Below are 14,464 nucleotides of genomic sequence, written 5' to 3'. Positions count from 1 at the left end.
TAGCAACTAGACCTAAAAAAAAGTTGCCTTTTGGGCCGAAATATTGTTTTGTTTGTTACGAAGTCAGATGGCAGCTCTCTCGGTCGGCCTGCCATCTGAAGATGGGTGTCCCAATTGAGGGATATTCCCACATCGTCGTCACAGCCAACATCAATTATTACCTCACCCTCGGGAATGACCACGGCCGCAGGTTCGCCCATTTAAGCTGTTAAAGCAGAAACTTATGCTGTAATTAAATACTGCAAAGAAGCTTGAACTCGGCTAGTCTGGGATCGAACCAGGAGTCGCTAATTGGAAAGCGATGCTCTAACAATGCGGTACCCAAGCAAGCCTGGCCAATGTATTATTTCTAAGTTAAGAAAAATGGAAAAGGTGGGAATGCCTGGAAAAAAGCTGGGCAAATTCACAAAAAGGTGTAAATATACAAAAACAGGTTTCAGAATGCAAAAAGAAATATTATAATGGGTAAAATGTTGTTTTAGTCCCTTTTAGCCTCTTCGCGGCATTTTCATGTTTCAAAATTTAGGCACCTAACTTGGTTTTCTAGGTTATCCTTTGAGTTACGTGACTTTGAAACGGAAAAGTATGACATTACTTCTTAGTCTTCTGTTATGGTTGACGCTTCAAACGAACAAAAATCATAATTCAGTAACTACCTAGGTACTTTTGGGACAAAGTGTGAACACACGAAACAACAGAGAAGCAAGCCAAGATACGGTTTACTCATTTTCGTTCAAGTCAATTGGCACTTTGAATTTGGAAAGAATAAAGTATCATCTTCGAATGACATTGGAATGGCAAACAACTGCCCTGGCAGATTTACCTTCATTCCGTATTTCAAAAATAGATGCCAGTAAAGTAAAATCAATTTTCCTGAGTTTTTGGTCGAAGAGCTCGAATCGAAACGATTGCACGGATAAACAGTTACGTCTTTTGCACAAACCCCTCTCTTTTCACAATTTCGCTTTCGGACTTAAGGGAATTGAGATAGGCGAGAGGAGGGGGAAATGGAAACAGAAGGGATTCTCTTCTGGAGCCTACTGTTTGCTGCAGTGCTATTCAGTGTTTTTGTTTTAAGTCAAGTATTTTCCGGCCCCCTCCTCCTCATTTTAGATCCTACATTCTTTGGAGAGTGTTTTTTACAAATCCCAAACTCCTTGAATGAGAGCAGTAGATTGTTCTAAAGCTACGTCTCTGCATTTTTGTAGGAGACTGAAAGGGAAAAATCAACAAGTTCCATAGTGAATATGCTTCTAGATACAAATACTCATCACTTTTAAGTAGCAGATAACTCACAGTTTACTTCAGTACTTTTCGTACGAATATATTTTCCCAAGTTCAAAACTGTGTCGCATACGCCGTATATCTCTTCAATTCCATTTCAGGAAAATCCTAATTGCCGAATACGTGTCCACCTATAACAGTGATACGAATAATGCCGTAGAAAAAGTGCCTCGTAAGTGCTCACACAAAGCCATGCTTTTTTTCCACGATGTCATGGTTAGATTGTTTACGAAGGAAACAGACGCCTCATGAATAATAGCTCATTCAGTAATCTCAATGTCTAAGGGGATCTCTTGGTGGACTTGAACACGCACATTGCCTTCATTCTGCACGGACGATTTCAAAAACTGTCAAAGGGCTTTGCAAAAAGCAGCTAACCTTGTTGGTACGTAGTACAAACCGATCCATTGAGCTCATGCCAATATTTCAAATTAGTGGGCGAGAATTCCCACCAATCAAAATAATTTGCAAGTGGTTCAATTGAGGTTCTTCATGATAGTCACTGAATTGAAAGGGCGAATATCAGACCAAACTGTGTGTCTCGAATAAGTTTGGCTTCATGGATAAGCTCAGTTTTCTTACTGGTTTGATAGCGTGCTCAAGGTCACCTTAGACCTTGAGCAGTTGTCCTATGAGTTGGGATGACTTGTCTATTAGTTTTACTGATGAGTCCGTGCCAATTCTTATTCGTATTTCATCGCCATTTGGACTGATGAACCGAGAAAGAAGTTTTCAACCCCAGCAAGTTGTGATAGGGTGACAAGATTTAAATGAGTAAATCGAATTAAATGAAGAAGCACTCTTGTTCATCAAGGTGAAAAGCCTCAAGTTTTTTATTTGTTTTGTTGGTGTACATGTAACCAATCTTGGCTGTGGCTTGAATGGATAAAAAAAGCACTTTTCATGTTCAGGTGTCTGAATCTCATAACGTGACGATCAATGTCTCCAAGACTGACGTTAACAAATATCTATAGTCAGTCGGATTGGTCATGCCTTCCTGTGCCCGAGATCATCCACTTGACAAGGCAAGTCAACCGCTACATTACGTTCTGGTCTGGCACTCTATTTTAGTTGTCAAAGTTGAGAATGGTCCGGTCTCGATATGTGTCGCACATGTTTCTTTAGAGCAAGATCCTGCGAAACTTTTTTTGCCTTCGTTCCCAGCGATGAGTAGAAATTGTGCGTTTCCAGAACACTGACATGCAAACATTAGACAAGCAGAACAAGCAAATCTATTGTTCAACGGTTCGTGAATGGAGACATCACTTTTGAAAGCTCAATGGTTGGGGGAATACTAATTATTGTTTATGTGACTCTTCTCGCTCTGATGGGTCTCATTTCAAAGACGCTTGAAGCAGATCTGACCACCCTTTCGCATGATCTAGACAAGCTATCAATCAAATTTAACTTTCAAGATGAACATATGTAGATAGGCTGCCAGATGCTTTCATGGTGGGGAGCAAGTCAAAAATAAATCATTTAAAGATGAAATGGCTCTGAACTTTACGTGACCAAGGGAAAAGAGGTGAAGATTTTATAGTCCGACGTTGAAGGGGAGGGTCTGGTAGTCGATATGCAAATATGCTAGTCGACCAAACCCAGTGCTATGGTTTTTATTGCTTCAGTGGTCAAAACAAATCAAACCTACTTTGAGAATGCTTCATCAAATGATGAGTACAAACCTAGTTAATTATCGTATTACTCTGACCATTTGCAAGCATTTTTCATCACATATTCAACCATTTTCATTATGTTTAAATTTGTTCTACGACATGACCAAATATCGACCGACGCAAATAGTGTATCTGTACTACCACATTTCTGCATATGAACAAAAACGGTCATCTTTGTTCTGATCCAAAATGGTTGCAGACATTGCTTGTGATCCGTAATTATATTGCTACAATAAGTTTTGAACTCAATACTCAGTCCCAAAATTGAGCACCTTCATGGCAGAATGCACGCCGTATCTTGGAATTTTTTACAAACCTGGCAGCATCCAGAAACGCTGACGGACCATAAAGAGGTGATTAGCTCGAATCGCTCCTCTAATGAACACGTATAAGACTTTAGAATTTCTTCACTTGTATCTGAAACAAATTGGAGCACTACCTCAAATCTAAATCCAGACCGAAGGTAACCAGGACAAGTACCTGATCGTAAAATGACATTGTCATATCGAGACATTGATAGAAATCAGACTCTTTTCAAAAGAGACCCAGTTTTTGCGATGAAAGAGGAATGCAACCTGGATTAACAACAATTACTCATTAAACAACGAAAAAAAGTCATACAGTTCAAAAGAACTGTTCTGATACAATGTGAAGAAAGCCAAAAATAAAAAAATCAATCGAAATCATTTCACTCTTAAATTGAGTAGCTTCCATCTGTTGTGCTCAAAGCAGCATTTAATTCAATGTAGTTAATCAACTCGATCATTGTTAACCGATGCACAAAGCACAGCTTTCACAAATTACACCATTCAGTATGTGCTATATAAACCCTCAAGTCAATGGAATAGTTAGTGAGTTTTCATCATGTCAACTAACAGGATCGCCCTCTTCTTTTGCCTCATTGGACTCCTAACGGTGTTTCCCTCCTCCTTCGCCGGTCAAGATTGCACTTGTGGCTCGGATTGCTTCCGAACCAATGACACCCGTTGGACCCAAGCTTATGAAGATGTGGAGCGAATTATCAAACGGATTCGGGTGGGCAACTTCTTGGCCTTCCCTCAACCAGATAGCACCATCATTCACTTCGATGGCACGCCCACTTCCTTCGATGGGTTCTTGTTCCAAAAACGATTGGCCGCCATTGCCGCTCTTCAATTGCCAATTGACAAGAGCTGTCATCCGGCTCTTGTTATCACCTACTTCCACTGGGGATCGTTGTCTATGTAAGCTGCCAACCATTTTTGACTCTTATGTATGCATGCATATATAAGCTCCAAAATGAAGCTCAAAACTGTATTTTTTTTATTATTATTAAAGGGTACCCAGATTCTCCAGGGGATGCATGGATCAATGCAGCACGGCCTCATACATCGATGAATTTATTCCCTTCCTGCCCACCCCAGCCATCCCGACCAATCCTTTGTCCACGAGTTGCTTATTGGCTCCCCTAGTTGCCACTGCCTTCCGGACGTGTAACATCAACACGGGATTCGGCTCCCATCAGATTGCCTTCATGAATGACGACATCCAAACCCCGCCATTTCCATGCTTTGCCAGTAACGCTCGCACGGCCGTTAAGATGGCACCCTTGAGTTCCCCGCAACCCGCATTTGAGAGCTCTGCCATGAACTCGATCGAGGTTCGTTGACAAATATTTCTGATGCTTAAAATAAGCTTATCTGATACTCATGCCTATTTTTGTGGATATTATACGGTTAGGCCTTCGTAACTCCTGAAAGAGCGGAAGCTTCGAGGAAGATTTTGGAATGCATCGAATCCAAATGTTGCGGCAACAAGTCAAACACTTCAACGACAAGCCGTTTCAGGGAATCCAAAGGAACCCTTTTCATTCAAAAAAGCAGAGATCTCAATGCTCTTGAAGTGGACTTGAGTCAGAATACCAGAGCTCGGGAAATGTCCATGAAGAGTGTGATTGAAGGCGTGGCTATGAAAGAGGAATTGAGCTTTATATCGAAGGAGCATCCCCGCATGTTGAAATCCACCATGAGAGCTTGGAATGGGATGGAGAAAGAAAGCGAAAGCTTCAAACGGGCTATGCAGCTGGCTAAAACCATCGACGAGGATTTCATTTTCAAACCTCGAGGGCCGACTTTTTCTCCCCGGTCGGAATAAATGTCCAATCGGTCAAAATTGAAATATTATCAATCAGCTCTGATTTTTACTCGTCATTTATTGTGTCGTAGATAACACTATCACTTCACGACGTTTATTGTATTATGTAATCGTAGTTAGTCCAATGAAGAGAGTTAGTCAACCCACTACAACATCACAAAGTAGGGCAATTTTGTTGAGGTCACAAGTACAATGACCCTCAAAAATTCGACCCGCAACCAACGAGGTTGTACTTAGGGTTTTTTTTGGACTCAATTTGTAGTTTCTGCTTCCATTTGTCTTCTCCTGTACCCATAAATTAGTAACCATAATATAGGGCAAAAAGTATTGCAGTGTCTTCTGTGGATCAATAATGACAAAGGTCGCATCTACCTTTACCAGATAGTTTTGTATAAAGAAGATAATTTGAAATCTCAGGTTTGACTTGACATAGCCCTGAGCAAAAAACCATGTCGCAAAAGATCTTACTGCTGTAAAGTTTCTTATGCTTGCCCAAGGATGTCTCCAAAGTGTGTATTTGGTAAGCAAAAACAGCACAATAATCTGATTTGCATTTTTCAATATTCATGGGATAGCGTTTTTTGTGTTCTGCTTGACGACCAGTCTCAACATCCAATTTAGGGGAAATATGCTATGCATGTCGTCTCACGAACCAATATTGGACAGGTTTTTGTCGAACGAATTGAATTGAACACACCGTCTCAAAGCCTCATGGTTGGCTGAACACCGAGTGAAACCCTTGTATAATTAACCAAATTTGCTCGTCAAGAATGTTGATGGATCATTTTTTGAAAGAGCGACGGATATCGTGTTAGAAACGGACAGGAAACAGGGCCAGAAACATACTTTATAGTGTATTTTTGCAACTTCTGCTGAGGTGGAAATTGTGCGTGAGAACTTTGTACACGAATTAAACACGTTGCCGGAAATTAGACATCAGATTTGCTTACAAAATATTTGAGGGTTGAAATTGCTTCTAATGAGAGGGTCGCTAGTGAAGGCATTCTAATTCTTGAGAAAACAGAAGTGGACACAGAAAGATCCCCATTGGTGGTAAGCATCAGTTGTATTGATTTATTTTTTAATTCGGAGAAAGAAATCATATGCAATGAAATAATTCCATGAATTGATGTGAACGAGTGATGAAAAACGCAATTACTATTTGGATCAAACAAATTAGTTAGCCGATTACAAAACAGTCCCAAACTCAATCTAGATTTGATTTGTACTGCAAGAATAATTTGTTCGCAAAAATGATCAGAATCTTTGAGACACTCAAGGTCTCTTCACAGCCCTAAAAACTCAACCGGTTTCATTCAGCACTATTTCTTACTTGCATTCGTTTTTCTTCTTCAAATGATTATTCATGTCATTCGGTCTCATGATGTGACCCAATATGTTTTCTCTAAGGTCCACTAGTAAAATATGGAGAGCAGGGCCTGATTTGCCTCTAATCAAAAAGTGTCCAAGACATAGACCTGCTTTTTGAGCTCTTACCTCAGAGGTAGTAACGCTATTGACCCATTTTATTGATTACATGCTTGAGGTGGTGATTTTTTTAGAGGTAGTTAAACGATAACAATTTCCAAATGCCAAAGTATATACTCCCCAACAAAACAATGGACTACACATAGACACCTTCAAACTTCAAACATTGGTTAAAGCATAGTAGAGCTAAAGTTTCGTTAGGTTCAAAATTAGTTAACTTGATCCAATCAAGTTGGGTTTGGTCCATTGGACTTTTAACCCTAAGTGGGTGTTGGTGGTAGAAATATGGAGTGGAGTTGTTAAAAAACATTAAACAAGGAAAGCAATTGGTAAGGGATGGTCTATCATGCAGGATTCCCTCTATTTGACCATTGGATGGTCGATGATCAGAGTCAATTCGCAAAGGCTTTAATGAGAAAATAATTTGAATTTCATACCATTTTTTTTTCAAGTTGGAGTGGGGCAATGAGCAGAGATCGAATTTAATTTTCGCATGGACAAAAGGCAATCTTGAAAATACTTTTTGGCTCCTTGATACGAAGGTACAAGGTACCTATTTAGGGGATGTTATTCCGGGGATAACCTTTCAATAGAAAAAGAATTTGATGAAATATCCGACAAACATGTCTGGTGGCACGACAGAAACAGGGAAACAGAAGACTTGTTCACAAAGAGACTATTAGTAAGGCTATTGCTCTTGTTCAATACAGAGTAGCTCGTGCTTTCTGGGTCTTAAATTAACGATGGTAGATTTTCAAGAGGGTGCTTGGATGAGATGATACTACCTTGTAATTCAGCGCTTTGCCCTATCCTTCTTTCAAAATATGCCTCAAGCATTTGACAAAACGACTGTTCTTTTGATTTTTCATTCTCGGGCTTTTTCTACTTTCCGCAGTGAGTGTTATCCCCGGAGGTATTGTAATTAAGATCACAATTATTCTATTCATTGATACTTAAAGTTTACGTATATGGAGTTCAATCCATTAACGAATTCCCCTTCAATGACTTGCTTTTTATGCTTTTTCAGTTGGATAACCGTACTAAAATGCGGAATCGATCTGACCTCTTGAGCCACTATACTCTCTATTCGCAAATGATCATGCTCTATGGAGACCTTTATTTAGATTGAATCGGTTCATGGGTGACTTGACAATACACTTTGGATAACTCTTCCCACTGGAAAGCTCGACATAAAGGAAAACTAGACACGAAGGAAAATTAGACTCATGGGAAACTCAAGACAACTGAAAATTTTAAGAAACCACTGACTTATTTCTTCTTTTTGTGCGGACTTCCTTCCAGCTACTATGAATAGAATCCCCAACACTTCAAGACGAAAAAGAGATTCATTTTTTTTAAACTTGATATTCACATGATATCTGATCCACCAACAAATTAGAGTTAGCAGAATTGACACACCGGATAATTGTACAAGAAAAAAACTGAACACCTTAGTGAGGTCACAGCACAAACTGTATGCCCAAAAATACTCAACACCTCATGAAATTGATGGTTGAATGGTTTTTGTTGCGAAAAATTGGAAATAGAAAAGCTAGGTAGGTATTTATGTAATTGGGCTTCAAAAGATTTTGCCCTGGTATCAATCTCAATGGTTAGATTATAAAAAGAAATTTCCAAGCTTAGAGTATATTGAGTACTGTACTGTCTTAAGTTTTCCAGTGTATTGTACTTTTTTTTAAGTTCTCCAATGTGTCAAGTGTTTTTGTATCGCATTTTTCCTGGAACTGACCCCATATATGTTTGAAAGAAATAGGGAAAATTTGCATACGTAATTTCGTTTGGACGGACATCTTCGTTTATACTAAAAGTCCACTGAAAAGGGAGAGTTCGAGAAAAAAAAATATTATTTTCTTGCAATTAGATTCACGACCAACGTTGATACACCAGTCGAAACAAAATAAACAAACTGAACCCCTTTACAAATAGTCATTAGGCACAATTTTTTTTTCCTTAAAGTAAAGAAAAGGTTGACCAACAAGAAAGCAGCTTGAAACAAAGAAAAGCAAAATATGTCATAACCAAGGAGTTTTCTTGGAATCGGTACTTCCCTCTGACCACAACCTTTTGACTATATTTTCGAGGATTCAAGAAGAATTTGACTGATTCCAACCTTCACAGGAATGTTTACTATCAAGGCCAACATCACAAAAGATGTCTGGGTATCCAGAAAAAGATGCTATCATGATTGCTTCCTCCTTGAACCAGTAAATATAACAATGAAGGGGCGTTTTTAAGTCCCTTTTACTTTATTCTACTTCTGTTTTGTTTTATATTGTAGAAAGTTATCGTTAAAAAAATCAAGCAAAAACTAAGTCAGAAACATGCAATTATACATTTTTGCTTTCTTGATCTAACACCTCGCACTTTTATTTCGTCCTTTAGAGCTGTTTTAAATTGCATTTGATTATTTTGGTGCCTTTTATTCCCATATTAGAATAATTGTAAAGATTTACTACCTCATGATGGAACCGTTTTAAAACATCTTTATTCCATTGGCCATAGTTTCATCAGGAAGGAGTTTAAAGTGAGTGATTGGAATCCCAAAATTGGTTGTCCCCGCGGTGTTTTTGTGTCATCACTCGGAAAACAAAAGTCGATGAGGATATGTAATAATTCAGTTTCTAACATAAAACGTCAGCTGTGATTAAACATTTGAGCGTTGTGCAAGAAATTCCCTGAAAATCCTTCATCTGTTCCGTAAACCTGATGATCTCTAGACATTTTACTAGATATCAAGAAATTGAAACGGTCTGAAACTGACTCCAATGTAAACCAACCTCCACGTAACCTATTCTGCTCCGAGCGCTCGTTGTGCAAATTCCTATTTCATGGAGCCTAATGACATTCTCTCAGTCATTGCTGATCGCAAGCGGGATCAGGTATCAACAAAATGAGCTCTTGGTTAACGATCTTGGCCTTGGTTTTCGGCTTTTGCACCGTTGAGGTTGTATTAACTTCGCCAAACAACACAAGATCCGGCAAAGGTAAGCAAAGCCATCATTTGAAACTTTGTTTGGTTTGAAATCTAACGTGTTCGTGATTTTAAGTTATGTTTCAATGTTGCACGGAGAGGTTTTCAATTTGCTTTAAAAATCAACTCATAACCGATTTCCTTTCAGTGCTTTCAATTTTTCAAATTGTCCGATTTAAGGTGAGACGAGCACACATTTGCGATTAGTAGCCCATGATTTTGAGTTCTAAATCGTGATTTTCATCCTAGAATGATCCTTGCAGTGGATCCGCGTCAAGAAATGGAGCCTGCTATACTTGTCAGGATTGCGACCATATCAATGAGAGCCAATACTTTGATTGATGATTGAAGAACTATGATATTTATTTGATTCAACGATTTGATATTGATCCCCATCCAGTCCCAAAACCACCATAAAATATCAGATTCCTCAGGTGACCAAGATTTACGATATCAACAAGGTAGGCCCATTCATCCCATGGAATGACCTTCTCCGTCAAAAATCTGTAGGAAGGTTACATTGAACTAGAGTTTTATTGTTCAGACGGAACTGTCACGATATTAATGCAATATTTTGCTTCGCAACCCCTTGATTGACGTTGCATGATTCACTTGCTTTCACATACTTAAGCGTACCAAAAACGCTTTCGTCTGATACCCTTGTTAGTGAAATTACTTACTGTGTTACTTCGGCGACAAATATGGAAGATATTTCCTCATCCACAACGAATTGACGCTGATAAGAAGCCGTCGACAGTTGTGAACTGGTAACTCCATCTTTGGACACGCCTGATCAACGTTAATGGTCCACACATGTTCGAATGACCCGGGCGGTTCAAATCATACAAACATATTACTTTCACTTTTTCCGATCTTCATTCATTATTCTCTTTATTTGCACTTTTTACAAGTCTCTTCGCTTTAGCTTATGGGATTAGATTTTATTCAGTGTGTTCAAGGGATGGTTGAGATAACATGTTTTCACTAATTCCAGCATCAGACCTACATCTTTTACGACCTTCAAAAATTATGGATTTATGTATGTAAAACTAGTTGTTTAATCGAGCTGAAAACCCTCAGGCTAACTCCCCTTGAGGACTCCCATGTCAAACTCATTACATGAACTTGAGACAAAATCAACTGCTTTTTAAGGGCAAAAATGATGAAGTTCTGATGTTGGAACAAGTGGAAACATATGCGAGTTGAACCTTCCCAAGTCGATCAAAAGCAATCTCCTTTCACAGTGCAAAACAAATCAAGGCACAGAATGCCTCTTCTTGTACTTGCTGTTCTTGTAATCAATTATCAGAAGAGGGATGGATAGCTTGTTCATTTTGTGTTGAGTTATGTTTGACCTTTGATTCGGCATAAATTTCGATTCTGTCATTTGATTGAACTGATAATAGAAATGTCCTGGGGTCATTCTTACGTGAAGAATTTTGAGGGTCACCGTCGATTTCGATTTGGGCGTTGCGGAGTTCGTCCAGAGGCCTGGTTTTTAAACCCCGTACTTCGGAGTTAGGGGCTTGGACGTTAACAGGTGTGAAAATACTCTCGCCAAAGCGGTGAGCGGATACTCGTTCTGTTTAAGGTCCAAACTGTGAAGCTCTTCAAACGACGAGCTCTTAAAAAGGCTTGAGTGTACATATAGAGGCGAGTTCCTTAAAGGTCTTACTTCTATGTACACTCAAGCCTTTTTAGGAGCTCGTCGTCGTAAGAGCTTCACAGTGGCGCAGGCGTCGTCGCAACGACAACTGAGAATCGTCCAAAACTGAGGTGTCCAAAGCTCTACTATGTCGGACATGTACAATAATAGGAAGAGCGTGGGGCCAATAACATTGCCCTGAACAGTTCCAAACGGTACGTTGACCTCGCCTGATGTGTTGGGTCCAAGCTTGAGGACTTGTTTTAGCTTTGATAAGTATGATCTTACCCTACGCCTACTGGCTTGGTCAAAGCTAACCAAATGAAATTTCTCATCAAGGATGTCGTTGTCCAACAATCGACCACAGAACATAGATCAAAGGTTGACAGAGCCACCTCGAAGCCTTGCTGGTTGAGCTCTATTGCTTTGGCATCCATGGCATTGATGTCAGAGGCTGTGTTTCGGTGCTTTCGGTATCCATGCTGAGAATCAGGCAGGAAGGCAGCCTTTTCGCAAAATTCCATGATCTGGTCTTTCGCCACCTTTTCAATAATTTTGATTACCTTATTAAGCAAAGCTATTGTACGACAGTTTTCCATGAGCTTGGTGTTAGCTTTGTTGAAAACGGAAATGATCTTGGAGATCTTGCAGAGGAAAAGGAATTCACCTTGGCCAAATGATGCATTAGCTATCTTTGTCACGGGGCTGATTATCACGCTTACAATGCCTTAGAGGGTTCTAGAGGAAATGTCGTCCAGTTCACATGAGTCGTTTGGCTTTACCTTCTCAAAGGTCAGCCTCACAATTTTCCCCCGATAATTCTAGGAACTTAAAAAGCACGATTGATTTGGTTTTGCTCTTTTGGACATGTAGTTTTCCGGTCTGTTCAAGGGGTACTCTTGGTTTTTTTTTTGTTCCATAGAGAGCTCCCAAAAATGCGTTGATAGTCTTGTATTTGATGACAGTCTTTCTAACTAATGGTGCGCTACACGACAAATATTTTGGCAAGTAATTAGCCATTTCACAAACATTGTTTGCCATTTCCATGAACAACTGGAATATGGACGGGGACGCTTGGTTTGGGAATGAGCTTTTCGCGATTGAGTTAACGCATTATGTTCTTCTTCAAATGAGAATGATCCCAGGCTACAGCAATTACTCATTTCAATTTTCAGCTTGATCGAGCGACTGGATCAAAAGTTATGCCGTCTCAAAAGGCACTACAAAGCTCTTCAATGAATGAAACGGAACTAAGCCCTCTTGTGTAATTGATTACCACAAGAGGGCTAAGTCATTCATTCTGTGCTCTGTTAATGTACCTGCACTTTGAGAGGGCATAACTTTTGACCCAGTCGTTTGATTGAGCTGACATTTGAAATACGCAATCGCCGGGATCTGGGGCAGGCCTTATTTGAAGAAGAATTTAATTCATTGACTCGAATTGGAGTTGCTAATTTTCAACCTTACCATCCCCGTCCATACTCCAGTGGTTCATGCCATTTCACAAGTATTTCACAAACATTTCTCGATTTGGACATGTTTAAAGATTGTTTGCCAAAGAGCAAATATTTCATGGACGACAGCATCCTCCCCAGCCCTTCCAACCAAGGTGTCCATTTTCAGCCAGTACAGAACTTAACTCATTCGATCCATGACAGTTTATAAGAAAGAAAAATGTATTGATTGTGGTCCATTTTGACGCAGAATAACCCCAAGTTAGATGGGGCCTGGAATCGTCAATCAATGTTCAAAGTCATCAGATGTCATCCCATCCCCTCTTAATGCAGTAGTCACACTTCCATTTCCTATCGAGGATTGCATGATGATAGATCGATCTAGATCGATCAACCAACCAACCAACACCTATCTCCGGAATCCGGATTCATCTCCTCCCGTCCAGACAATGAAAGTGTCGACCCCAGTAAACCCATCCACCCTGTCCTCGGGCTCAGCCCGGTCATGGACAGCCCGGTCTTTTACATCCGTCCATGAGCAAGACTTGAGCGAGCCAACCCAAAGCCTGATCCGATTTAAGTTGGATCAGATCATTAGAGACAACGGAATCATCGGCCCATACCTCAGGTTCTAGGCTGGTTATTAGTCAGCCCTCGGCCGACACACACGCCCATGATCGGTCCTCTACGTACATACAGCCTTGACCCCAGCCTCCAGACCAGCCAGCCACTTTTGGCTGCTCTTTCGTTCATTTCCCGCCCGCCAATTTTAGCCATGAAAGCCAGATCAGTCGGATCTCAACGGACCGAGTCCTACCCACTGACTCATTACATTAAAGCAGCACATGACCATCACCTTCCCTGTGAAATGCCGTCTGTTCTTGTGGGCGGGTCCTTATTTGTTCTATAAAACTGAACTCTTCATAGTCAATGCCATCTGTAATGTTAACTGCATATAAATATGCAAATTGTCTTTATCATGTTTAATGCTCTTACTATATTTGTGTTTTTGACATGACCTTTGGACTATATATCGTTGTCATATTTCGACCCGTGCTTGGCTATTAAATAGTTTATGATATTATTGGAGAACTGTTGTACATTTAGTCACGATTATAATGAGTTGGAAAGTTGATCGGGTTTTCGTTTCCAAACAATTGGTTTATGAGTTATAGTCAAAATAAATTTGGAAAACCTTTCGAAAAGCAAAAATGTTATTCAAAGTGAATCATCAGGTGGCTTATGGTATAGTTCATAGAACGAGGCAAAGCACGCCTTCAAGTAGTAATCGGTTTCAGCCAACATGTGACCGCACAGATTGAAATTGGCAAAATAAAGGACCTTTTTGGAAAGCGAAACATTCTCATCATGATAGTGCCCATCGGTGTTTTTTTTCAAATTTCATTCCTCAGTTTTCCCTATGTTCATTATACTAATCATCTTGTTTACCGTGCATAACCTAAATATTGAATGAAAGATCCATTGGGAAATGATACGATCACTGGCAAGTTCATCTGATTAGAAATCTGAATCAAAATGTTTGTCAAACCGTTTTGATCGGGTAGTTTCTCGTGTAGACGGCTCAGAGATGAACTGTTTGTCAAATACCAAACATTTCCGAAATTGGTAGGCAAACTTTGTGACAGAATGTTTCCCGTGTAGACGCACCATAACCATATTTGTTCATTTTGAGCAATTTGGACTTTGTTAACATTGAAAGAGTTTTAATTTGCTGCAAGTGAAAATGTTTATGTAACACGCAATTTCAACTGTCTGTGAGAATTCGCATAAGTAT

General features: G+C 39.8%; 2 protein-coding genes across 2 annotated transcripts in view; both read left to right on the top strand.

The window, feature by feature from the left end:
- Window positions 1–3,790: 3,790 nt before the first annotated feature.
- Window positions 3,791–5,133, top strand: LOC131884851 (uncharacterized). Its single transcript, XM_059232744.1, has 3 exons — window positions 3,791–4,180; window positions 4,275–4,596; window positions 4,677–5,133. Exons 1-3 carry the CDS (start codon window positions 3,822–3,824, stop codon window positions 5,088–5,090), a joined length of 1,095 nt encoding a protein of 364 aa, XP_059088727.1. The 5' UTR covers window positions 3,791–3,821; the 3' UTR covers window positions 5,091–5,133.
- Window positions 5,134–9,279: 4,146 nt separating this feature from the next.
- The window catches only part of LOC131885725 (uncharacterized), a gene marked incomplete in the record, with an annotated part of 8,119 nt that continues 2,934 nt past the window's right edge, over window positions 9,280–14,464 (top strand). The window contains 3 exon segments of the mRNA XM_059233862.1: window positions 9,280–9,583; window positions 9,719–9,750; window positions 9,820–9,855. Of these exon segments, the coding sequence (XP_059089845.1) occupies window positions 9,490–9,583; window positions 9,719–9,750; window positions 9,820–9,855 (162 nt within the window).

This window comes from Tigriopus californicus, chromosome 8 (genome assembly GCF_007210705.1).
Source record: "Tigriopus californicus strain San Diego chromosome 8, Tcal_SD_v2.1, whole genome shotgun sequence".
NCBI classification, from domain to species: domain Eukaryota; kingdom Metazoa; phylum Arthropoda; class Copepoda; order Harpacticoida; family Harpacticidae; genus Tigriopus; species Tigriopus californicus.
The sequence above is the reverse complement of the archived record's forward strand: the minus strand, read 5'-3'. Positions and strand labels throughout refer to the sequence as shown.